General features: G+C 42.1%; 1 protein-coding gene across 1 annotated transcript in view; it reads left to right on the forward strand.

The window, feature by feature from the left end:
* Positions 1–19,569: 19,569 nt before the first annotated feature.
* The window catches only part of LOC139159201 (vomeronasal type-2 receptor 26-like), a 32,530-nt gene continuing 26,067 nt past the window's right edge, over positions 19,570–26,032 (forward strand). Inside the window, exons 1-2 of the mRNA XM_070736552.1 lie at positions 19,570–20,071; positions 22,338–23,230. Coding sequence (XP_070592653.1) covers positions 19,570–20,071; positions 22,338–23,230 — 1,395 coding nt within the window. The remainder of the gene's footprint in view (positions 20,072–22,337; positions 23,231–26,032) is intronic.

Genomic DNA, 26,032 nt, shown 5'->3' on the forward strand with positions numbered 1-26,032 from the left:
GATGAAACCATACTAAATAAAGAAATAACCATATCAGAAGTGGAATATGCAATAGCTAAACAAAAGAATAGCAAAACCCCAGGTACAGATGGGATACCGGCCGAATTTTATAAAGAACTAAAGGAGCCCTTACTAGAAATTCTAGTAATAATATTTAATGAAGTATTAGAAAAAGGTTTGTTACCGACATCTTGGACACAAGCCTTAATAAGTTTACTCCCGAAAGACCTGGAAAAAAAAAGTATATACAAAACTATCGGCCAATATCCCTCCTCAATGTTGACTATAAAATCTTCATGACAATAATAGCTGAAAGACTTAAACCAATTCTAAATAAAATAATAAAGGAAGATCAAAATGGTTTCCTCCCAGGTAGATACATAAGAAACAACACAAGAATAATTCTCAATACTTTAGAATATTATGAGACACACTCAGAAAAACAATTAGCACTAATATTTCTGGATGCCCAAAAGGCCTTCGATAATCTAAGATGGGAATTTATTCTTGAATTAATTAAAAAAATGCAATTCGGCCCAAAAATGATAAAAATGATTCAAACTATATATAATACTCAATCGGCTCAAATTATACTTAATGGTGAATTAACGAGGTCTTTTCAAATTTCAAAAGGAGTCCGACAAGGATGTCCTTTATCCCCGCTTCTATACATCTTAACAGTAGAAACACTTTTAAACCAAATAAGAACCAATGTGAGAATTACAGGTCTCACGATAAAAAAACAGGAATTTAAAGTCCAGGCTTATGCAGATGACCTAGCATTTATCTTGGAGGACCCAACAGAAGCAGGGGAACACCTACTGAGAGAAGTACAACGATATGGAGAGGTAGCTGGTCTAAAAATCAATAAACAAAAAACTAAAATCATAACCAAAAACATGGACATTAAACAAGAACAGAAATTAGAAAAAATCTTAGGAATCCAAACCGTCAAAAAAGTAAAATATTTGGGTATAACACTAACTAAAAGATGTGGTACAATACAAAAGGATAATTATGATCCCCTTATTAAAAAAATAGAACAGCAGCTAATCAGGTGGAATAAAATTCACATCTCATTATCAGGGAGGATAGCCACAATCAAAATGTCTATATTACCTAAATTTTTATATTTATTCCAGACGATCCCAATAAAATTAAACAAAATTTTTTTCACCAAAATAAACACAACTATCTCAAAATTCATCTGGGCGGGGAAAAAACCAAGGGTGAGATTTAAAGCTTTACAAGATAGGGTAACACAAGGCGGATTTGGACTACCAAACTTTCAAGTTTACTACGAAGCATCGGTTCTTTTATGGGCAAAAGAATGGATAACCCTCCAAGACCAGAGACTTTTGGCTTTGGAAGGACATAACATTCTCCAAGGATGGCATAGCTTCCTATGGAGCGAAAAAGAGAAAATTCCAGTATATTTTAGAAGCCACATGATCAGGGACTCCTTAATAAATGTATGGTTAAGAATTAAAAAAGAACACTACTCCAAAATCCCAAGATGGTACTCCAGCCTTGAAGCACTTAGACACCCTAACTTGTTTCAAACACAAAAAGTGCTGAATTACAATCATACACTAGATGAGAAAGGGGATATAAAATCTAGACAACAACTAGGAAACCAAAATATCAATATTGATTGGTGGTCCTACGCTCAAATTTTGACAAAATGGAATAAAGACAAAAAGAAAGAAGGAATCCAAGAAAAAGATAGTATAATTGATAAAATATTATTAGGATATGGGAAAAAATTTATAACTAAAATGTATAATTATTTAATGGGGTACACTATGGAAACTGAAATAGTAAAAGAAAATATGATTACCTGGGCCAAAAATATAGGCCATAACATTTATATTGAACAATGGGAACAAATGTGGAAAAACCTGAAAATTACTAAATCAGTTCCGTATAAAGAAAATCTACAAAAAATGTTTTATAGATGGCACTTATCCCCAATGAGATTGGCTAAGATCTACCCCAACTTAAAACCAAACTGTTGGAGGTGCAACAGCCAAACTGGATCCTTCTTTCATCTATGGTGGACATGCCCTCCCATAAAAAAACTATGGAAAAAAAATTCAAATAAGAATACAACAAATCACAGCAATCTCACTAAAACTCACACCAGAAATATTCCTCCTGAGCATAATGGATTCGAAAAATAAAAAAGAAGACACATACCTAATACAACATATAATTACAGCTACAAGAATCACAATAGCACAAAATTGGAAAAAAGACAATACACCAAATGAAAGAGAAATTATTAAAAAAATCTATGATTGTGCAGAAATGGATAGGCTCACCCAAAAACTTAAAAACAAAGAAGATTCGAGATTCTATAAGAATTGGGAAAATTTTTATGACTGGGTAAAAAATAAAAAACAAATGGAGAAAGGAAAGAAAAACAAGGAAACAATATAAAATGTAGATTAAAAATACATTAATGGAGAGTGTAGAAATGGCTATAATGATAAAACACAAAACTCTGAATGGTTATATCGGATTACTATGAACACTCTGATCAATCCAATACGACTTCTTCTCAAGTGTAACTTAGAAATATATTGACAAAAACAAAACAACAACAAAACCGCGGCAACCATATGCCGCCCAATTAACAATCTAAACTTTTTAGAACTATCACAGTTCAGTGGGGGGAAGGGGATGGGAGGAAGACCCAGAAGATTTAAAGGATAACGAACTATAGAGATATAGTACTTTAGCCATAATAGGGTATGATTTTGATATGTATATTGACTAGACAAAGTGTAACTGAACAGAATAATCATATTATACTTGCGAGTATATGTTATCATAATGATGTCAATTAAGATGCATCTTCCTCCCTTTGTATATAATTCTTTGTAAATTAATAAAAACTATTAAAAAAAAAAAAGATACCAAGCAAACGCTTTTCCTTATAACACACATAGACACCGCAGTCAGAATCTCATTGGCACAAACATGGAAAAATGAACAAACCCCATTGGAGAGTTGAATGAATGAGTTGGGTGAAATGACAAACTCAATTAAGGGAACCAAAAGCAAAAAATCCAAACAATTATGGTATAAATGGCACGAATGGATTCAAAACAAAGATTGAAAATGTAACAAGACAAAGTACCAGTATACATTAGAAAGATAACAATTACCTTACAAAACTAATGGAAATGAAGGAAAAAAACAAAAATAAACAAAAAACAAAAAACATTAAGATGTATGATTTCTCTTTCTATGTATTTCTTTCTACCCTAATAGTAAACTCTACTTACGATATTTATATTTGAATGTACATATATACGAAGAAATGTATCGAAAAGGTAATAGAAATGGATTAGGATCTGTTAAACTAGAACAAAATATGTGAGAAATATTTTCTTTTAGTCCTTATTTTTTTGGGGGGGGAACAATAACGATTTTTTTTAAAAAAAAGATATTTTGATGATTTTTCAAGGTGCTTCCACTTTTTTGTCCACCCCCTGTAAAGTTCAAAAAAGTTAAAGAAAGGAAGTAGGTACTAAAAATGATTATTAACATGAGGGGGCATATTTTAATTATATAAAAATATTGTAGAGGCATTTAGTTATGATACAAGAGGGAAGAAAAGAAAACAAATGAGGGTAAAAAGAGAAAGGGGAGGCAGCAAAGGGCTTAGAAATCAGTAAGAATGAGAAACAACAACAACAAATCCATTGGAAAGTGAAGATGATAGTTATTAAACAGTTTGGGTCAACATTTGGTATTCATCAGATGGAGAATCCAGATGACAAAACAAGGGTTTGTTTTAATTGGAGGAAGTTAGGTGATATATATCTACAACAAAGTTGTATTTTGGTGGGGTAATATGAGTAAAAATGAAAATCTGTGGTGGTTTAGATTTTAAAGTTGAATGTACAGTATCAGTGTGTTAATAATAATAATTTATTGGATTTGTATGCCGCCCCTCTCCGCAGACTCGGGGCGGCTAACAACAATAACAAATACAACATGTACAATCCAATAATAAAAATAACTAAAAACCCCTGCCATGCATAACTTGTAATGGCTTAGGGGGAAGAGCTATCTCAACTCCCCCATGCCTGGCGGTATAAGTGAGTCTTGAGCAGTTTACGAAAGACAGGGAGGGTGGGGGCAGTTCTAATCTCTGGGGGGAGTTGGTTCCAGAGGGCCGGGGCCGCCACAGAGAAGGCTCTTCCCCTGGAGCCTGCCAAATGACATTGTTTAGTCGATGGGACCCGGAGAAGGCCAACTCTGTGGGACCTTATCGGTCGCTGGGATTCGTGCGGTAGCAGGCGGTTCCGGAGGTAATCTGGTCCATTGCCATGTAGGGCTTTAAAGGTCATAACCAACACTTTGAATTGTGACCGAAAATTGATTGGCAGCCAATGCAAGCAACGGACTGTTGAAGAAACGTGGGCGAATCTTGGAAGCCCCACGATGGCTCTCGCAGCTGCGTTCTGCACGATCTGAAGTTTCCGAACACTTTTCAGAGGTAGCCCCATGTAGAGAGCGTTGCAGTAATCAAACCTCGAGGTGATGAGGGCATGAGTGACTGTGAGCAATGACTCCCTGTCCAAATAGGGCCGCAACTGGTTAAGGTAGATATTTATTATTATTGTTATTATTATTTTGGTTGGAAGACACTCTAGGAAAGGTATTAGAAGGTAGAAGGGGAAGTAAAAGGGAGGGAGAGGGGGAGGGAGAGGTTGAAGAAGCTGAGAGGGAAAAAGAGAAGGTGAGAAAGGTGAAGGAGGAATGAAAGGAAAGCAGGTAGGAGGAAGAAAGCGTCAGAAGAAGGAAGAGGAGTGCAAAAAAGAATAATTAAAGGGACAGACTTGTGTTGGTTAAGGAAGGGGAAAATTAATTTAATAAGATATTGCCTATGAAACAATGGATAAAAATTTGGAAATACATGTATGTAATATTGGAAGGTATATACATGTTAAATTTGTATGTGAATGTGGAGAAAAATAATTTTTTTTGGAACAGAATCTAATGTGGCACAAAACTGTATAATTCTGAATGTCCTTCCCCAGGTGTCTTTGGAGACAAGAGAGTACAGTGATCCCCCGTTTATTGCGTCCCCAACCATTGCGAACAGGGTACTTCGCTATTTTTCAACCAGGAAGTCAAAATACCATCTACGCATGCGTGCCCGTGGGCACGCATGCGTAGATGGCAACCGGGAGATCAGCTGCTGGGCGGCTTCCCTGAGTCTTCCCCCTCTTGCTGGCGTCAGCGAGGAGTTTCCCCACCGCCCACGCAAACTCCTCGCTGCCGCCCGCCCTTCGCCCGCCCACGCCGTTCATTCTCGGCGCTTTCCAGCTGAGTCCGGGAGCGAGTTCGCTCCCGGATTCAGCTCGAAAGCGGCGAGAATGAACGGCGTGGAAAAGCCGTTCCACGCCTTTCGTTCTCGGCGCTTTCCAGCTGAGTCCGGGAGCGAGTTCGCTCCTGGATTCAGCTCGAAAGCGGCGAGAATGAACGGCGTGGAAAAGCCGTTCCACGCCTTTCGTTCTCGGCGCTTTCCAGCTGAGTCCGGGAGCGAGTTCGCTCCCGGATTCAGCTCGAAAGCGGCGAGAATGAACGGCGTGGAAAAGCCGTTCCACGCCTTTCGTTCTCGGCGCTTTCCAGCTGAGTCCGGGAGCGAGTTCGCTCCCGGATTCAGCTCGAAAGCAGCGAGAATGAACGGCGTGGAAAAGCCGTTCCACGCCTTTCGTTCTCGGCGCTTTCCAGCTGAGTCCGGGAGCGAGTTCGCTCCCGGATTCAGCTCGAAAGCGGCGAGAATGAACGGCGTGGAAAAGCCGTTCCACGCCTTTCGTTCTCGGCGCTTTCCAGCTGAGTCCGGGAGCGAGTTCGCTCCCGGATTCAGCTCGAAAGCGGCGAGAATGAACGGCGTGGAAAAGCCGTTCCTTGCCTTTCGTTCTCGGCGCTTTCCAGCTGAGTCCGGGAGCGCTCCCGGATTCAGCTCGAAAGCGGCGAGAATGAACGGCGTGGAAAAGCCGTTCCACGCCTTTCGTTCTCGGCGCTTTCCAGCTGAGTCCGGGAGCGAGTTCGCTCCCGGATTCAGCTTGAAAGCGGCGAGAATGAACGGCGTGGAAAAGCCGTTCCACGCCTTTCGTTCTCGGCGCTTTCCAGCTGAGTCCGGGAGCGAGTTCGCTCCCGGATTCAGCTCGAAAGCGGCGAGAATGAACGGCGTGGAAAAGCCGTTCCTTGCCTTTCGTTCTCGGCGCTTTCCAGCTGAGTCCGGGAGCGCTCCCGGATTCAGCTCGAAAGCGGCGAGAGCCAGCGCCCCCCGGACCCCCAACCCGGGTTTGGGGGGCTGCTAGGAAGCCCTCCATGCCGGCGGCAAACAGCCGCGCCCCCCCCAATCTTCGGCTCCTCGCTAGCGCTGTGGGAGTAAAAACACCGTCTGCACATGCGCAGATGGTGTTTTTACTTCCGCAGCGCTACTTCGCGAAAACCCGCTCGTTGGGGGGGTCCTGGAACGGAACCCTCGCAACGAGCGGGGGATCACTGTATATTGAAGGACAACACCCAATTGCCCGAGTGTTGAAATATCTTCCTTCAGCATAATTTTTAAAATCTATCTATCTATCTATCTATCTATCTATCTATCTATCTATCTATCTATCTCTCTCTCTCTCTCTCTCTCTATCTATCTATCTATCTATCTATTCGTTTGTTTTTTTATTTGCTTGTTTGTTTGTTGGTTCATTTGTTTATTAGAGTTGGAAGGGACCTTGTAGGTCATCTAGTCCAACCCCCCGCTCAGGCAGGAGTCCCTATGCCATTTCAGACAAATGGCAGTCCAATCTCCCTTTGAAAGTCTCAAGTGTTGGAGCCCATGCAACCTCTTCACATGTCCAGAAAGCAAGGACCACAGCCACTTCAGACCAGTGCCCCCTAGGGCAGTGTTTCCCAACCTTGGCAACTTGGAGATATTTGGACTTCAACTCCCAGAAAACCCCAGCCAGCGAATGCTAACTGGGGAATTCTGGGAGTTGAAGTCCAAATATCTTCAAGTAGCCAAGGTTGGGAAACACTGCCCTAGGGTATAGCTATGATTTTTCACTATTCTTTTCTCCAGCTTCTCTGCACAGAATCAGAATCCCCAGAGGAGATGTTGCTTCTTACAATAACTATTAAAATCATGGTCTGTGAGATCTCCCTTGAGGTTTCTCCAATGATTGCCTTTGACGTAAACATCAGACTGAAGCAACTTGTAAGGGATATTGCATCAGAAAAGGATAAATGTCTCAGGTCACGCTCTGTGTTGCACAAATTTTGGGGACACTCAAGGGTCTGTGCTTCTTGAATATACCTTTCCTTTCTTTCCTTTCCAGTTGAAGTTCTGTTTATCTCCCTCTCAGTCAAGAAAGTCAGTCTCATTTCCATCTTATGAGAATGCTTTGAATTCTTTGAACTCTCTTGTTCTTCCTTAAAAACAGGAAGAGGATTGATTCAACCCCATGAATTATGGACTTCCTCCTTCTGCTTCTGCTGATGTCCCAGCCAGTCTCTGGGAAGCTGAGAATGAAATGCCTGTTGAGGTTGGAGGAGCAGAAGGGGAAAAAACTACAAAGCTATTACAAGCCCGGAGACCACCTCATTAGTATAGTCTCCATTGCCACAATAATACCTGATATAACACTGTCTTTCAACACAGCTCCTTATTTTCAGTCTTTCTCGTAAGTCATTCAGTGAGATGGAGTTGCATTCCCTCCATTTCCAGTCTTCTTTTCTTAAAGTTACTCCTATATGGTAGGACCTATTTTAATATCTGGAATCATTTGAATTTCCATGGCTTTTCTCTTATGTCTTCTTTTAAGAGACCCAAATCCAAAGACAGGGCAACCCCCCCCTCCAAGTCTTGTACAATCCTGAGTTAATCACAACTAGGTTATTCAAAAGTTTCTGGTTGCCTCTGCTCGATGCATTTCCTTACTTTTATAACCATTCATTGATATTCAATGCTTGACTCAAGTAATAATAGAGGATGGCTTGTTTTTAGAATTTCTTTTCTGGGTCAGTTATGTTAAATCCTCTTCGCTGATTATTCCATTTTAATGATTGAATAATTTTGAATCTTGGCCATTGCACAAATGAAAAAGTAGCACTACTACAAATAATGATAGATTTGTGAATAATAGATATTTATCCCACCTTCCCAACCTTCATAAAAATTAAACAGTGGAGGTTTTTTTTACAGTATTACAGTTACTAATCCAGAAAGAATCCTACGCTTCATTTTTGCCATTCAACAAGTCAACATAATTTCTCAGCTTTTCCACAATCTCACACTTGGCTACAACATCCATGACAACTATTCAAACACCCGTGGCACTTCAGATGCCTTGCTAGACATGCTCTCAACTGGAGAGGCCAATGTTCCCAACTACAGCTGTGGCAAGAAGGACAACCTGATGGCTGTTCTTGATGGAGCTCTTGATGACATCTCAATTCAGATATCAACATTCGTAGGCACCTACAAAGTCCCACAGGTTGTTTGTGTATTTCTCTATCTGGTAAAGTGAGAAGGGTGGTGATGGGTGGATAACAGAGTCAATGGGGAGGAGCATCTTAGACCCCAGATGGGACATATATTTATATTGAAACGTGCTAATATTCTAGGGTTAAGAACCATAAACTATTCTAATATGTTGATAAGAACCACATTGGCTGTCTTAAAAGCTTACATTTTGGATTTTTTTGGAGAGGGGCATACAAATCTAATAAATTATTTATTTTATTATTTATTTATTTATTTATTTATTATTTGGATTTGTATGCCGCCCCTCTCCGAAGACTCGGGGCAGCTCACAGCAAGTAGTACAAATCATAAATAATCCAATCAGTTAAAATATTTAAAGCTTTTAAAAACCCCGTATACTAACAGACACACACACAAGCATACCATGTATAAATTAAACATGCCTAGGGGGAGATGATTCAATTCCCCCATGCCTGACGACAAAGGTGGGTTTTGAGGAGCTTACGGAAGGCAGGAAGAGTAGGGGCAGTTCTAATCTCCAGGGGGAGTTGGTTCCAGAGAGCCGGTGCCGCCACAGAGAAGGCTCTTCCCCTGGGGCCCGCCAACCGACATTGTTTAGTTGACGGGACCCGGAGAAGGCCCACTCTGAGGGACCTAATCAGTCGCTGGGATTCGTGCGGCAGGAGGCGGTCTCGGAGATATTCTGGCCCAATGCCATGAAGGGCTTTAAAGGTCATAACCAACACTTTGAATTGTGACTGGAAATTGATCAGCAGCCAATGCTTACTGCGGAGTGATGGTGAAACATGGGCATACCTAGGTAAGCCCATGACTGCTGTCGCAGCAGCGTTCTGCACGATCTGAAGTTTCCAAACACTTTTCAAAGGTAGCCCCATGTAGAGAGCATTACAGTAGTCGAACCTCGAGGTGATGAGGGCATGAGTGATTGTGAGCAATGAGTCCCGGTCCAGATAGGGCCGCAACTGGTGCACCAGGCGAACCTGGGCAAACGCCCCCCTCGCCACAGCTGAGAGATGGTTTTCTAATGTGAGCTGTGGATCGAGGAGGACGCCCAAGTTGCGAACCCTCTCTGAGGGGGTCAATAATTCCCCCCCCAGGGTAATGGACAGACAGATGGGATTGACCTTGGGAGGCAAAACCCACAGCCACTCCGTCTTATCCGGGTTGAGTTTGAGTCTGTTGACACCCATCCAGGCCCCAACAGCCTCCAGGCACCGGGACATCACTTCCACCGCTTCATTGACTGGGCATGGGGTGGAGATGTAAAGCTGGGTATCATCAGCATATTGATGATACCTCACCCCATGTCCTTGGATGATCTCACCCAGCGGTTTCATGTAGATGTTAAATAGCAGGGGGGAGAGGACCGACCCCTGAGGCAGCCCACAAGGGAGAGACCTCGGAGCCGACCTCTGACCCCCCCACTAACACCGACTGCGACCGGCCAGAGAGGTAGGAGGAGAACCACTGGAGAACAGTGCCTCCCACTCCCAACCCCCCCAGACAGTGCAGAAGGATACCATGGTCGATGGTATCGAAAGCCGCTGAGAGGTCGAGGAGCACCAGCACAGAGGATAAACCCCTGTCCCGGGCCCACCAGAGATCATCCATCAACGCAACCAAAGTGGTTTCCGTGCTGTAACCGGGCCTGAAACCCGACTGCTGGGGACCTAGATAATCGGCTTCTTCCAAGGACCGCTGGAGCTGGAGTGCCACCACCTTCTCAACAACCTTCCCCATAAAGGGAAGGTTGGAGACTGGACAATAGATATTAAGTATGGCTGGTTCCAGGGAGGGCTTCTTGCGGAGGGGGCGCACGAGCGCTTCTTTATAGAGTGTTGGAAAAACTCCCCTCCCCAAGGAAGCATTGGTAATCTCCTGGGCCCAGCGCCGTGTCACCTCCCTGCTGGCCGAAATCCAACCAGGAGGGACACGGATCCAGTAAACAGGTGGCGGAACTCACAGCTCCAATGGCCTTGTCCACTTCATCAGGTGTCACCAGATCAAACTCTTCCCAGACAGGTGGACAAGTACGTGCCCCAGTCACCTCGACTGACTCGTTTTCAGCCAACTCTGTTTTACAATTGGAGTCGAGGTCGGCCCGGATCTGAATGACTTTATCAGCGAAAAACGTGTTAAAGTCCTCGGCACTACTCTGCAAGGGCTCCCCAACTCCCCCCTGGTTAAGAAGGGAGCGGGTCACCCTAAATAGAGCGGCCGGCCGGGATTCCACTGATGCAATCAAGGCGGCATGGTACGCGCATCTTGCCGCCTTGAGCGCCACTTTGTAGGTCTTAATAAAAGCTCTTACAAGTGTTCGATCAGATTCAGACCTACTCTTCCTCCATCGCTTCTCTAGACGTCTCTTTTGGCGTTTCAACTCCCGGAGCTCCTCGTTGAACCATGGGGCTCTACGGGGTCTAGCGCCACGGAGAGGTCGCAAAGGCACAATCCGGTCAAGAGCCTCCGCATCAGCCTTGTTCCAGGCCTCCGCAAGAGACTCCGCCGAACTGTGGATTATTATTATTATTATTATTATTATTATTATTATTATTATTATTATTATTATTATCATTATTTCATCTGATCTAAATATAATACATCATTCTTTATTGCGTCTTCAGATCAGTTATGGAATTGTTTCAGAGGTTCTGAGTGATAAAAATCAAATTCCCTTTTTCCATCACATGTTCCCCAAAAATGGGATCCAGTATCTAGGAATTGTCCAACTTATCCTCCATTTCAGATGGACTTTGATTGGTCTCTTTTCAACAGACACAGAGGAGGGAGAGAATTTCATGAGAACTTTCACTCCTATGCTTCTCAAAAATGGGATTTGTGTTGTTATCTCACATCAATTCTCAATGACTAGAGCTATAGAACCTCTCAGAAACGCCATTTCTAAGTGGAAACAAGTCAATGTCTTTGTACACTCTTTAGAAATTTTCTCCCTTGTGAGTAGAGTTCAGCAGATCCATTTAACAATTGAAGGTTTGCCAGGACCCATTGAAGGGAAAGTCTGGATCACTACAACGGTTGAGAAACTGAAAATGACAAGACAAATATATCCATAGTGTTTGGGCCTTTTCTTTTCAGAAAAGAAAATGGATAAACGATGACGCCCTTCAACCCAATCTTTTTTTGGATTCCAAATTTGAAGACCAGTCTTTTCACTGTTCTTTTTCAAGACGTGTCTTTTCTGTCAAGGGCCGGAGACGATGTACCCAGATAGCACCATTGGACATGCCAGAGAAAAAGAACAGAATTCAGATAAAAAATGAACACCGTTTTTTAAGTTTTGTTAAGACTTTGGCCTATGCCTTGAATGTTGCATATTCCTCAATAGCTAGAAGGAGAAAAATGGAGGAGAAAGTGAAATTGGGAACTCTAAGGCTAGAGCCATGGCAGGTATGGGGTCCTGACTAGGATTCATCAAACCTACCATGTTTTTGGAGTATGAGATGCACTAGAGTATAAGACACAACTTGGTTTGGGGGGAGGAAAATAGGGGGGAAATCTACCAACCAGGTATTCCTCTGGCTAGCATCCTTAGTCTGATCAGCTTCAGCACATTATTTTATTCCCTGGTAGGGGCTGGAAAAAACCTCTTCAGAGTAGCAATGAAAAAATCCTGCAAGACGTGAAGATCATTAGTATGTCAGTAGGGGGAGGGAAACTTTTTTTAAAAACCCTACATTCGGAGTATAAGACACACCCAAATTTTCAGTCTCTTTTCGGGGGAGGAGAAGGTGTGTCTTATACTCCCAAAATATCATCGTTCCTATTTAGAAAATATTTAAAGGCTATGTAGGGGAACCATTTCACCTTACTTGTTCTTCGAATCACCAACCTGGCCAAACTGAGGCCAGATTTAGTTCACAGGATTATATTCCAAAGAGCAATTATATTTTGATATTAAACACTGCTATTATAAAATTATTTTAAATGTATACATTATGGATTTGTAGTTAGCATGATAGAATTTTATATTGCATTGGTTGCCGATCAGTTTCCGGTCACAATTCAAAGTGTTGGTTATGACCTATAAAGCCCTTCATGGCACCGGATCAGATTATCTCTGGGACCGCCTTCTGCTGCACGAATCCCAGCGACCGATTAGGTCCCACAGAGTGGGCCTTCTCCAGTCTCGTCAACTAAACAATGTCGTTTGGCGGGACCCAGGGGAAGAGCCTTCTCTGTGGTGGCCCCGGCCCTCTGGAACCAACTCCCTCCTGAGATCAGAATTGCCCCCACCCTCCTTGCCTTTCGTAAGCTCCTTAAAACCCACCTCTGCTGTCAGGCACGGGGGAACTGAGATATTCTTTCCCCCTGGGCCTCTACAGTTTATGCATGGTATGTCTGTATGTATGTCTGGTTTTTATAATAAGGGTTTTTTAGTTGTTTTATTATTGGATTGCTACATGCTGCTTTTATCACTGTTGTTAGCTGCCCCTAGTCCACGGAGAGGGGCGGCATACAAATCCAATGAATAAATAAAATAAATAAATAAATATTCCTAAATTTCAGCTAAACCTGCAAGCATTTAATCTAACCCCTCCTCATTGCAGGAATAAAATTTAAGCTTTTCAGACTGATGGCTGTTCAGTCTTTGCATTTAGGTGTGGTGGCACAGTGGTTACAATGTATGTATTGCTGGCTCACTGCTCACTACCAGGAGTTTGATTCTGACCAGCTCTAGGTTGACTCAGCCTTCCATCCTTCCAAGGTTGGTTAAGTGAAGAGCCAGATTGTTGGGGGCAATATGCTGACTCTATAAACCATTTAGAGAGGGCTGTAAAAGCACTGTGAAGTATTATAAAGTTTAAGTGCTAATAGTATTTAGGCAAATAGTGAAGGGAGGACTGAACATCTCTTGTTCACTGGCTGAGCTTTAAAATTGTTCCCTCTTTTAGGATGTTTCAAATTGCTTTCAAAATTCCTGGATATTTCAATTCTAGTTCCATCCCTTTCTGGAGAAGAATGAGTTTTGCAATTTTTCCTTGGAGACAATATACTTGGACCGAAGTGGAAATGTAGCAGCAGATCTGAATATCATTAGTTGGTTGCTTTTCTCCAAGAAGGATCCCACCAAAGAGCAACTGGGGAGTTTGGAAAGACAGAGGCTAATGATCAATCAAGATGCTCTTTTACGGCTAAAGTTGCTGAACAAGGTGATTGGAAATATTGAAAACTTTTCTGAGCAGGCTCAGATATTTTTAAAGAGCCCACATCTGACCAGAGTTATTTATACCTCTGTTTCACCACTGGGATAGGCCTCCTACTGGAAGGAAGGTGATCCAAGGTGTTAAGTCAAAATGGAACCATAATGACTTGTCCAATATGAGATAATGCCTTCAACTAGAAAAATGAAGGATTAAATCTTGACTTTGGCCCCCACCCCAAAAGTCCTTTTTGACAATTTAAATTATGAGGATCAGTTTGTAATGAATTGCTACTTAGCCCCTGAGTGCAATTGCTTATCTTGATTGTCATCTACATTAAGTCTTCCATTGAAACAAAGAATTCTCCAAATTTAAGTCATAAATAAATGTGGATGTGTCTTTCCATGTCATCTAATAGTAGTTTTAATTTTGGTAGAAAGTGGAGGTCTGGGGTTTTTGGAGTGCTATGGTTCTTGGGGGCTCAAGGAGTTGGACAAAAGTAGTGACTAACAACAAAAGTGTAATTCTTCAATAGAAAGCACCTTGTCTTGAATACATAATTGGGTCTTAGGAATATCCCTTGCCTATACAGGGCTCAAATTCATGTCCCATGTGCTGGCATACTCTTTTTGAGTAACATGTTCTCATGATTTCACCTCACTAATTTTAATCAACTTAATAAATACAAATTTGGCAGTAATTTTGGAATTGATTTTTTTTTCTGTTTAGTCTCTGCCTCAGTCCAAGTGTGTGGATAATTGTCACCCTGGATTTGTAAAACGGACTCGGAAGGAAGAACCAATCTGCTGCTATGATTGTATTCCTTGTCCAGAGGGGACCATCTCAACACAGGAAGGTGAGTGATACCAGAGGAAAAGGCATTGGATTCAACACAAACTTCAACCAAACCAAAATGCATGTTAAAAGACATATGCAAACTTGACTATTTTATTCTTCATTTCTATTTTGAATATGTTCAATTTATTCCATAAATAAGGAATAAAGAATAAAGAATAAAATCTTGAAGAATAAGGCAGGAAGAGATGGAAGAAAGTTGTGGACTGGGCAAGATGAATTTTGTTAAATGAAGTATTTTTTCTACTTGTTGTTCTGCCTAAGAGGGCTCAGATGGTAATTAAGGGTAATTAAGAAGGTCAGACACACACGGGCAGTGATAAACAGCAAAATTGTATTGAACACAAAAGGAAAAACTAAACAAAATATCCTTATTCTTCAGGAGTAAAACACAGTTCTAGGCGAAAGTTCAGATAGTTACAAAGTGCACGTGGAGCAAAAAGGCAACCAGTTCACGTAGCAGGAAAGTTCCAGGAGTTCTCCAAATTTACGAGGCACGATAGAAGAGTGATTCACAGGTTTCCCAACGCCCACTTGCCTGACAATGCTGGGTTGAATCCAAAAGCACGGAGCATAGATCTCAAAGCAAGGAACAGCCAAGCCACACAAACCACACAGAGAAACGTCCACGTTTTGCCTCTGCCTCCACTCCCTTTTATACCTGTAGCCCTCATTATGGGGACCACACCCAACCCTCAGTCTGTGAACCACACCCAAACACAGGTGACACCATAATCACCGTTGATAATCCCTTAATTGAGCCCTACTTTGCATTGCTCTATGGCTACGCATATTGATTATCTGTTCGACATTCGAATCCAAAGAAAAGAGGCTGCCTGCCAAGTCCCCTGGGCTGTCTGCCAGGTCCTCTGGGCTGTCCGCCAACTCTTCTGAGCTATCTGCCAAGGTTTCCCTACCAGCAAAGAGGGGAGAAAAACCTAAAACACATCAAGGAAACCCTCAGCACATGTAGCTATCTGAGCTGGGCCTTCATCAAATCCAAAAAGAGACCCAGCAGGAGCTCCTCCATAATAGGCAAGAAAGAGAAGAACAAAGAAAGCAACATTGTCAATCCATAAGTTGCAGGAATATCTGAAGAGCTGAAGAGGATTTTCAATCAACTCAATATAGCCGCCCCGAGTCTTCGGAGAGGGGCGGCATACAAATCTAAATAATAAATAATAATAAATAAAATATATCCACACTTTAAACCAGTGGTGCGATCCAATTTTTTTTACTACCGGTTCTGTGGGCATGGCAAGGGAAAAATATTGCAAATTCTCCATTTCCACCCCACTCTGGGACCAGCCGGAGGTGGTATTTGCCAATTTTCCAAACTACTCAAAATTTCCACTACAGTTCTCCAGAACATGTCAGAATCTGCTGGATTTCACCCTGGTTTTAAACCCAAAAATACAGTAAGCCAGAAGAGTCAGTTTTCCAAGTAGTGCACATTAGACCCCTAAGAGGCCATGTTGGAGGCTTCAGGGTTCATATATATTCAATTTATTAGATTAGATTTGTATGCCGCCCCTCTCTGAAGACATATACAGTGGTACCTCTACTTAAGAACTTAATTCGTTCCGTGACCAGGTTCTTAAGTAGAAAAGTTTGTAAGTAGAGGTTAGGTCCCACAGAGTTGGTCTCCTCCGGGTCCTGTCAACTAAACAATGTTGTTTTGCGGGACCCAGGGGAAGAGCCTTCTCTGTGGTGGCTCCAACCCTCTGGATCAGCTCCCTCCAGAGATTAGAACTGCCCCCACCCTCCTTGCCTTTCGTAAACTCCTTAAAACCCACCTTTGTCATCAAGCGTGGGGGAATGAAACATCTCCCACTGCCTATGTAGTTTTTTGTGTATGATATGCTTGTATGTATGTTTTCATATATTGGGGTTTCTTGTTTTTTAGACTTTTTAAATGTTTTATTGTTATTTTAGATTCTAACTATTAGATTTGTCATTATATATATTTTTTATAATTGCTGTAAGCCACCCCAAGTCTACGGAGAGGGGCGGCATACAAATCTAATAAATAATAATAATAATAATAATAATAATAATAATAATAATAATAATAATAGTTTTTTCCATAGGAATCAATTTAAAAGCAAATAATGCATGCAAACCCATTAGGAAAGAAATAAAAAGCTCAGAATTTAGGTGGGAGGAGGAGGAAGAAGAAGAGGAGGAGGACAGTCGCTGTCCAGAGTGAAGGGACCATTTCTTTCTCTGGGCGCTGGCGGAGGTTTATTCTCTCTTCAAGTGCCCAGGCATATATATGGAAATATATATATGACTGGGCACTTGGAGATATATGGAAATGGCCCTGGGCACTTGGAGTGAGAATAAACCTCCGCCAGCACCCAGAGAAAGAAATGCTCCCTTTGTTCTTGGTGGGACTGTCCTTCTTCTCTTCAATGCAGTGAGACATGTGCAGACCTGTAGTTTGGAGAAACGAAATAATCACTTCACAAATGCATGCTACACATAGAAGAACAAACTTATCAGGATAAGATTCAGCAATCCATCTGCAATTGGATAATAAAGGCCACTCTTTTGAAGACAGTAAATTCAGATGTACATGCATGTCTTAGGGAACGAAGCAGTGGAAGTGATGTGCCGGTGCCTGGAGGCTGTTGGGGCCTGGATGGGTGTCAACAGACTCAAACTCAACCCGGATAAGATGGAGTGGCTGTGGGTTTTGCCTCCCAAGGACAATCCCATCTGTCCGTCCCTTACCCTGGGGGGGAATTATTGACCCCCTCGGAGAGAGTCCGCAACTTGGGCGTCCTCCTCGATCCACAGCTCACATTAGAGAACCATCTTTCAGCTGTGGCGAGGGGGGCGTTTGCCCAGGTTCGCCTGGTGCACCAGTTGCGGCCCTATCTGGACCGGGACTCATTGCTCACAGTCACTCATGCCCTCATCACCTCGAGGTTCGACTACTGTAATGCTCTCTACATGGGGCTACCTTTGAAAAGTGTTCGGAAACTTCAGATTGTGCAGAATGCAGAATGCAGCTGCGAGAGCAGTCATGGGCTTACCTAGGTATGCCCATGTTTCACCATCACTCCGCATTCTGCATTGGCTGCCGATCAATTTCCGGTCACAATTCAAAGTGTTGGTTATGACCTTTAAAGCCCTTCATGGCACTGGACCAGAATATCTCCGAGACCGCCTTCTGCCGCACGAATCCCAGCGACCGATTAGGTCCCACAGAGTGGGCCTTCTCCGGGTCCCGTCAACTAAACAACTCCCCCCAGAGATTAGAACTGCCCCTACTCTCCCTGCCTTCCGTAAACTCCTTAAAACCCACCTCTGCCGTCAGGCATGGGGGAATTGAAACACCTCCCCCGGGCATGTTTAATTTATGCATGGTATGTTTGTGTGTGCGTCTGTTAGTATATGGGGTTCTTTTAAATCTTTTCAAAATTTTAAAGTTATTTGGATTATTTATTTGTTCTATCTTGTTGTGAGCCACCCCGAGTCTTCGGAGAGGGGCGGCATACAAATCTAAATAATAAATAAATAAATAATAAATTGCCACCGTGTGGAACCTCAAAGGGCTGCCTTTTTTCTTTCATCTCTTGCCCCATTGAACACTCTCCCCATTGAAATCCAACAGCCCCAGCCCATCATCTGGAAGTTGTCCTTGCAAGCATTGTGTTAAATTGATTTCAACAAGGTAGTTGTATATATTGTGTCTTTAAAAAAAAATAACTGTAATCTGTCTACTAGTTTAAGATGGGCAACCAGAAACTAATTACAGTGGTACCTCTACTTAATAACTTAATTTGTTCCATGACCAGATTCTTAAGTAGAAAAGTTTGTAAGTAGAAGCAATTTTCCCATAGGAATCAATTTAAAAGCAAATAATGCATGCAAACCCATTAGGAAAGAAATAAAAGCTCGGAATTTGGGTGGGAGGAGAAGGAGGAAGAAGAGGAGGAGGAAGACAGTCGCTGCTGAAGGAAGAAGGTGAGGTGAGAGGAATAAAAAAAATCCAAAACTTTAAGGCTTAAATAAAAGGGGGACTCTGAGATGGCAAGGAGGAGCACACGCCTCCCATACACCTGGCGTTAGGCTGCCTCCCATACACTGCACCAGAGAGAGAAACCCAGGCGGGCGAGAGGGGGAAATCTCCCAATCCTTTGACCGAAAGGTGGCTGCTGCTGCTGCTACCTGCTTCCTTTTCTTTCCCATGCTGAAGGGCTCCCCTCTTGCTTGCTTGCTTTGTAGCTGGTGCCTTTCCTTCACTGTGGTGACTCCTTGGTTTGGCTGAAGCCAAGTTGATCTGGCCAGGGTGAAGCACCCCCTTTTGCCTTTCCATATCCAGACATTCTGGGAGGCAACCTCGTGCTGGGTGTATGGGAAGCAGCACGAGGGAGTCACCATAGCAAAGTGGTTTATTCCCTCTCCAAGTGCCCAGAGAAAGGAAAACATTCTGTTCGCTCTGGACTGCCCAGAGCAAAGGGACCGTTTCTTTTCTCTGGGCACTGGCAGAGGTTTATTCCTTCTTGTTAGTACATGGTACATACTGTTATTTGGGATTGCCATGTCTGTTAAACTGCCTATTGTAGTTTAATCATTTACAGTTGTAATATCACTTTAAGGATTTTGACTGACTAGCCATAAGAGGGCACCAGTACTCTCTCTTGTCGATGATGCTGGATTGCTCATTCACCTTTTGCCTTTACCTTGAGGGTGGAGTGTATTTTGCTTAGGGCTTGTTATGTGCAGTTTGTTGATTATTTCTGCTTTATGTATATATGTAAATAATACTTATTCAGCATACTAAGTCTGTGTCGTTACTGGCTGTATCACATATCCACACTCTTCCTTAATCTCTGCTCAGCATATGTCTAAGGTCATGTAGCCTAGCTGCACCGAGATATACCAACATTGGTTATGGGCCCAGTGGCAGAGTTAATTGTGGTTTGTTAATGTGTGGTTTACTTTAGCCAGCATTGTATCACAGTTAGTATTTTTGGATGGAAGCAACTACAGCACCTGGACTGATAAATGTACTATGTTGTTGAACTATGGGATATTGTTGCTGAACCTCCCAATTTGGATCTTGATGTAGAGGAGGATGCCAAGAAGATAAAAGACTTTAACTGGGACAATTTGAAAGCTCGCAGTTTAGTTGGTCTTACGCTTGCAGACCAGAAATTAACTCACATTCATGGTGAGAGCTCAGCTGCCAAGTGTTGGGACATTTTGCGAAGGAAATATGTGCAGGACAGGGTTGGAGCACATATACAATTGTCCAAAGATGAACTTACTTTGACTGAGATTACAGGGCGATTGCTGGAAAAAGCGAATCTTCGCAGAGACCGTTTGCAGTTTAAAGAAGAAAAACCTCAGCAGAAAAAGACTTTTGTGGCTAAAAACATTTCTGTTAGAACTTGCTACATTTGTAAACAAAAAGGACATATTGCAAAATTTTGTCAATGGAAGGAAGAACCTGGCGATATCTTTGTGACTACCAGGAATGTTAAACAAACCAGGAATATTAAGAGTGGTTTGTGGGTTGTTGATAGTGGGTCGACATATTGTTTAATCAATGATAAGAAATGATTTGACAAGCTAAATGCCAGTAGGGAAAGTTCTGAAAATCTTGCTGACAATTTCACCAAGGCGCAGGGGGCTAAACCACATATTGACAATTGTACCAGGTATAACCTGAAGCCTTAATTACAACTGTGTTTAACAATTGTCAACTCCAAGGGAGGAGATTGTTAGTACATGGTACATACTGTTATTTGGGATTGCCATGTCTGTTAAACTGCCTATTGTAGTTTATACATTTACAGTTGTAATATCACTTAAAGGACTTTGACTGGCTAGCCATAAGAGAGCGCCAGTACTCTCTCCTGTCGATGACGCTGGATTTCTCATTCACCTTTTGCCTTTACCTTGAGGGGGGACTGTATTTTACTTAGGGCTTGCTATGTGCGGTTTGTTGATTATTTCTGATTTTTAAAAAATATATTTCTATTGATTTTTAACAAGGTTAATATACACACAACATAAAACAGTGCATAGTGAAAAAAATTGCCCACCACCCCGACACACACACATACCCCATCACCATATCAGGGGTGTTTCTTATATAAACCACTATAAGCCAAGAGCAAAATGTCTAATTACATATTACTAATTACATAAAATTGAACGGGTCCAAAGATGGGCTACAAGAATGGTGGAAGGTCTTAAGTATAAAACGTATCAGGAAAGACTTAATGAACTCAATCTGTATAGTCTGGAGGACAGAAGGAAAAGGGGGGGACATGATTGAAACATTTAAATATGTTAAAGGGTTAAATAGGGTTCAGGAGGGAAGTGTTTTTAATAGGAAAGTGAACACAAGAACAAGAGGACACAATCTGAAGTTAGTTGGGGGAAAGATCAAAGGCAACATGAGAAAATATTATTTTACTGAAAGAGTAGTAGATCCTTGGAACAAACTTCCAACAGACATGGTTGGTAAATCCACAGTAACCGAATTTAAACATGCCTGGGATAAACATATATCCATTGTAAGATAAAATACAGGAAATAGTATAAGGGCAGACTAGATGGACCATGAGGTCTTTTTCTGCCGTCAGTCTTCTATGTTTCTATGTTTCTATTATAGAGTGATTCCAATTTATTTCTTGTAGCTTTGTCTCAGATTCTACTCATCATATATCTTCTTACTTTGTCCCACTGTCCCATCAGTTGTTTCAATTCAGTTTCGTTATCCAAATTTATCTTTTTATCCATAATTTCAAATTGAATATGATCCACCATGTACCTATACCAATTTTGCATTGTCCATTTTGTCGCATCCTTCCAACCCAAAACTATTACCGCCTGAGCGCTTGTTTTATTTCTCTAAATCTCCCATCGCATTGCTTTTAACTAATACTGCCATTTCCTTTGTGATTATCCATTGTATATTTAACATTCTATTTATATCCTCTTGCACTTTTTGCCACAATTCCTGCACTATGGGGCATTCCCAAATCATATGCATAAACACTCCTTTATCTTGACAGCCATGCCAACAATTACCCCATACGTTCTGCTGAAAGTGTGCGAGTTGAACGTAATATTTTCCTTCTCATTTCCCTAATTCTTGTATTCTTAGTTTTCCTTATATTTTCTACTATATTTTCCATCTCTTGTATCTCTACTTGTATCTCATTTTGCCACCATTTAGTCAAGATTATTTCTGCTTTATGTATATGTGTAAATAATACTTATTCAGCATATTAGGTCTGTGTCATTACTGGCTGTATCACACATCCACATTCTTCCTTAATCTCTGCTCAGTGTATGTCTAATGTCGTGTAGCCTAGCTGCACCGAGACATACCAACACTTCTCCAAGCGCCCAGAGAAAGGAAATTGCTTCATTCGCTCTGGACTGCCAAAGCCTCCTTAAGTGCCACATAAAAGTTCCTCTGGCACCCCAGAAAAGCCCGAGATGGCCGGGATTAAAGGGGGAATGGCAGGAAACTGGCTGGACCTTCGTGCCACTCTCAAATTTCCTGGGAAATTTTTCTGGGCTCAAAAATGGTATTTGAGAAGAGGCTAAAAAATCTTGAACACCCAGTTCTTATCTAGAAAAGTTCTTAAGTAGAGGCATTCTTAGATAGAGGTACCACTGTATATCTTTTTATATCTATATTTCACTTTATCAATTACTATGGTTTTTTTGTCTCACACAATCATCTAAAGAAGGTCTTTGTTGGAATGTGAAAGGAGAAACTATAAAAGTAATATTACTTACTGTTTTCCCAGATACTGAAAAATGCACCAAGTGTCCAGATGATGAATATTCAACTGATGACAGAATCCAATGTATCTCCAAAAGAATAACCTTCCTGTCCTATGAAGAACATTTGGGCATCATCCTGGTCTCCTTTGCTGTACTCTTGTTTCTAACAACAGGCTTGGTTTTATCCATATTTCTTAAATACCTAGAAACCCCCATTGTTAAAGCTAACAACCGTGACCTGTCCTACATCCTCCTGGTTTCCCTCTTGCTCTGCTTTTTGTCCTCCTTTTTATTCATTGGCCGACCAAGGAAAGCCACCTGCCTTCTCCGACAAACAATGTTCAGCATAATCTTCTCAGTTGCTGTGTCTTGTGTGTTAGCCAAAACAGTCATGGTTGTGCTGGCCTTCCTGGCCACGAAACCAGGGAACAGGGTGAGGAGATGGTTGGGGAGGAGCTTGGCCAACTCCATCATCCTTTCTGGTTCTGCTGGAAAAATTGTAATTTGTGCAATCTGGCTGGGAGTTTCTCCTCCATTTCCTGACTCTGACATGCATTCCCAGTATGGAGAGATCATCCTTCAATGCAATGAAGGCTCTGTCACCATGTTTTATGTTGTTCTCAGCTACATGGGTTTCCTTGCTGCCATTTGCTTCACAATGGCTTTCCTGGCCAGGAACCTGCCTGGGGCTTTTAATGAAGCCAAACTGATCACCTTCAGCATGCTGGTCTTCTGCAGTGTCTGGATCTCCTTCCTGCTCACCTACTTGAGCACCAAAGGGAAATACATGGTGGCTGTGCAGGTTTTCTCCCTGTTGGCTTCTGGTGCTGGGCTACTGGGCTGCATCTTCTTCCCCAAGTGCTACATTATCATCCTGAGACCAGATCTAAATTCTAAGGGACATTTAATGATAAAAGTCAGTATCTGATCATGAAGTGGTCTCTCTGGCTCATAACATTTATCATTGTTGTTGTTATTGTTATTGTTGTTATTATTATTATTATTATTATTATTATTATTATTATTATTATTATTATTTAGATTTGTATGCTAACCTTCTCTGAAGACTCAGGGCAGCTCACAGAATACAAAAACAGCACGACAACAATTATTTAATTCTTGAATTTAATTATTTAATTATTTATTGCAGTTATTATTGAGTTTGTATGCTCCTTTTGAAAATTAAGGAATATTTGAAATCAAAAGAAATTAACATACAAAGAATGTAAGGCTAATTTAGGATAACCATAAAAGTGAAAAATTAATTAATTAATTAATTAATTAATTAATTAAATTGCCATGAAACTTGTGAAGGACATGGTAAGAAACGGGATAGTTATATTAACATAATGCATCTGCTAAGGACAGGGCCGCCGATAGATGGGTACTACTGGGACTGGTGTCCCGGGCCCGGCCAAATTGACCAATTAATGGGGCCCGCCCGCCGGCCTCCCTGCGCCAAGTCAGCAGCTCCTTGCACAGGCGCAGTACCGGCCCTCTCTTGCCGGCTGCCTGCCTAACCAATGGGAGCGGGACTCCGCGCCCTCGCGAAGCAGGATTCAAAGCCTCGACGGAGCCTTTGGCAGCGCAGTCCTCCTGGAATAAAGCACGCGGCGAAGGTAGGAGGTTGTATCTCCTGCCTTCCGTTGTCAACAGTCTCAGTTTCCTCCTCCTCCTCTCTTTCCAACACATGGCTCGGGAATGGACGGGGTTGGGGTGGGGAGAGACGAGGAGTTTAGTGCCACTTAGCAAACAACTCTAAAAGGGAGAAGCGTGGGGGAGTTGGGTGGGGGGGAGGAGGAGAGAATCCAGGTGTCATCCATTCACGAGAACAGGCGGGAGAAGCGCGTCAGCTCAACCGACGGACCAGAGCTGGGGTTTGAGGGAGATCAGTCTTGCAGATCAGGCGGTTAAAGCTCCTCCGGCGGAAGGCTCCCCCCCCCGCAGTCACATTTCCCTGCCTCTGCCGCGTCCATCTGCCGTGCTTTAAGAGTTGCAGTGGGGGGGGGGAGGCACGTTGAGAAGCGTCGAAGCCGATCGGGGTTTTAGACGGGATGGGTTCGCCCTTCCCTCGCTCCTGCTCAAAGGAAAGCCTGGGAGGGAAACTTGAAAATGCAACGGGGTGAACGGTTTCTTTGGTGCAACCGGGTTAGGCTTAAAAAGGGGTCATTCTGACTTGTTTTTGTGGCACTCTCGACTCGGATCGACATAATGGGGCAGAGATCCGCTTAAACTCAAGTTAGTGGAGTTGGGCAAAAATAAGGGCCGTGCATAAGTACGCCAGTGTGCCTTCCGTCCCCTGTCTTAATGTTTCTCTTTTACTAATATTGTGCATATATTGTTATCTCTTTGTATGTCACCAATACGTACTTGACAAAATAAATAAATAAAAATGGGCACCACCCCCATGCTGGAAGGAAACCTGAGGGCCCAAATTCTGACTTTTCCCATTCCAGTCCAAAGTAAGTTATACCATGTGATGGTCAACCCTTTCCAATGACAACTGGATACTACACTGCTCAAAAAAATAAAGGGAACACTCAAAGAACACATCCTAGATCTGAATGAATGGAATATTCTCATTGAATACTTTGTACTGTACAAAGTTGAATGGGCTGACAACAAAATGGAATTGATTGTCAATCAGTGTTGCTTCCTAAATGGACAGTTTGATTTCACAGAAGTTTGACTTACTTGGAGTTATATTCTGTTGTTTAAGTGTTCCCTTTATTTTTTTTTGAGCAGTATAGAATGTCATGGAAATTGGTTAGGTGGGTTTAAATGTACTGATGTAAAAAAAAACTTGCACATACTGGCAAGAGAGGATTGCAAGAGGTTTTTCAGCTTCTCTGCAGGAACCTTGTTTTTACTTCTCCCTACCCCATCATTTTGTCATCATTAATCAAATGATGCCTGAAGCAGTCAGAAAGTTCTGGGTGTCCATCCTGAAACTTTGGTGGGGATTGATTAGGGCGGGGAAAGGAGTGGAGAGGAGTATCATTCCTGTATTGCAACTTAATGGGAACCCTTATATTTCCTGAGTTTAGCATCCTTTTAAAAAAGATTTGCTAATGCAGATTTTGATGAATGCAGTTGCTGAGACTTTGTGATTTGGCCTTTCCTGGGGCTGCAGGATGGAAGTCTCTAATTTTTTCTTGATGTGCTGGGGTCTGTTTTGAAAAGTAAGTCAGCTTTGGCTGAGGTGGACACAGATGGATGGTCTTTGTTTGAGGCACAGCCTGCCTGTATGCCCTGGTGTGGCCTTTCTCTCAATTGCAGATACTGTTTTTATTGCTTCCTTGCTTCAAAATGCCTTTCTACTTCAGTCATTTTGAATTTATAATTTCTGCTATCCCTTAAGGGCAGTGATGCATAGTAAAGGCAAAGAAGGTTGAGAACTTTTGAAACAGGGCATTGTAAGCACATTTTTCCCATGTAAATAATGTGAGTGGTCCACATTTTGGCTGGTGGTTTTGAAGTCAAAACCTTATTCCATTTTGTTCAGCATTCCTGCATGCACATCTCTGCAACAGAAGCTTATTACACTGGTTGTAGCCATTCGTATTTTAACATAAAAATAACACGTTAAATTCAATGCATTCATACATGAAGTCCTAAATTCTAAAGAAACATAATCACATATGCTCAAATTCTGCCTTCTTTACTTCTGAACCTCACAAACCAAATTATAAAAATTATTTTAAAGCCTGTAATCCAT

The sequence above is a fragment of the Erythrolamprus reginae genome, chromosome 2 (assembly GCF_031021105.1).
Source record: "Erythrolamprus reginae isolate rEryReg1 chromosome 2, rEryReg1.hap1, whole genome shotgun sequence".
Classification (NCBI taxonomy): Eukaryota; Metazoa; Chordata; class Lepidosauria; order Squamata; family Dipsadidae; genus Erythrolamprus; species Erythrolamprus reginae.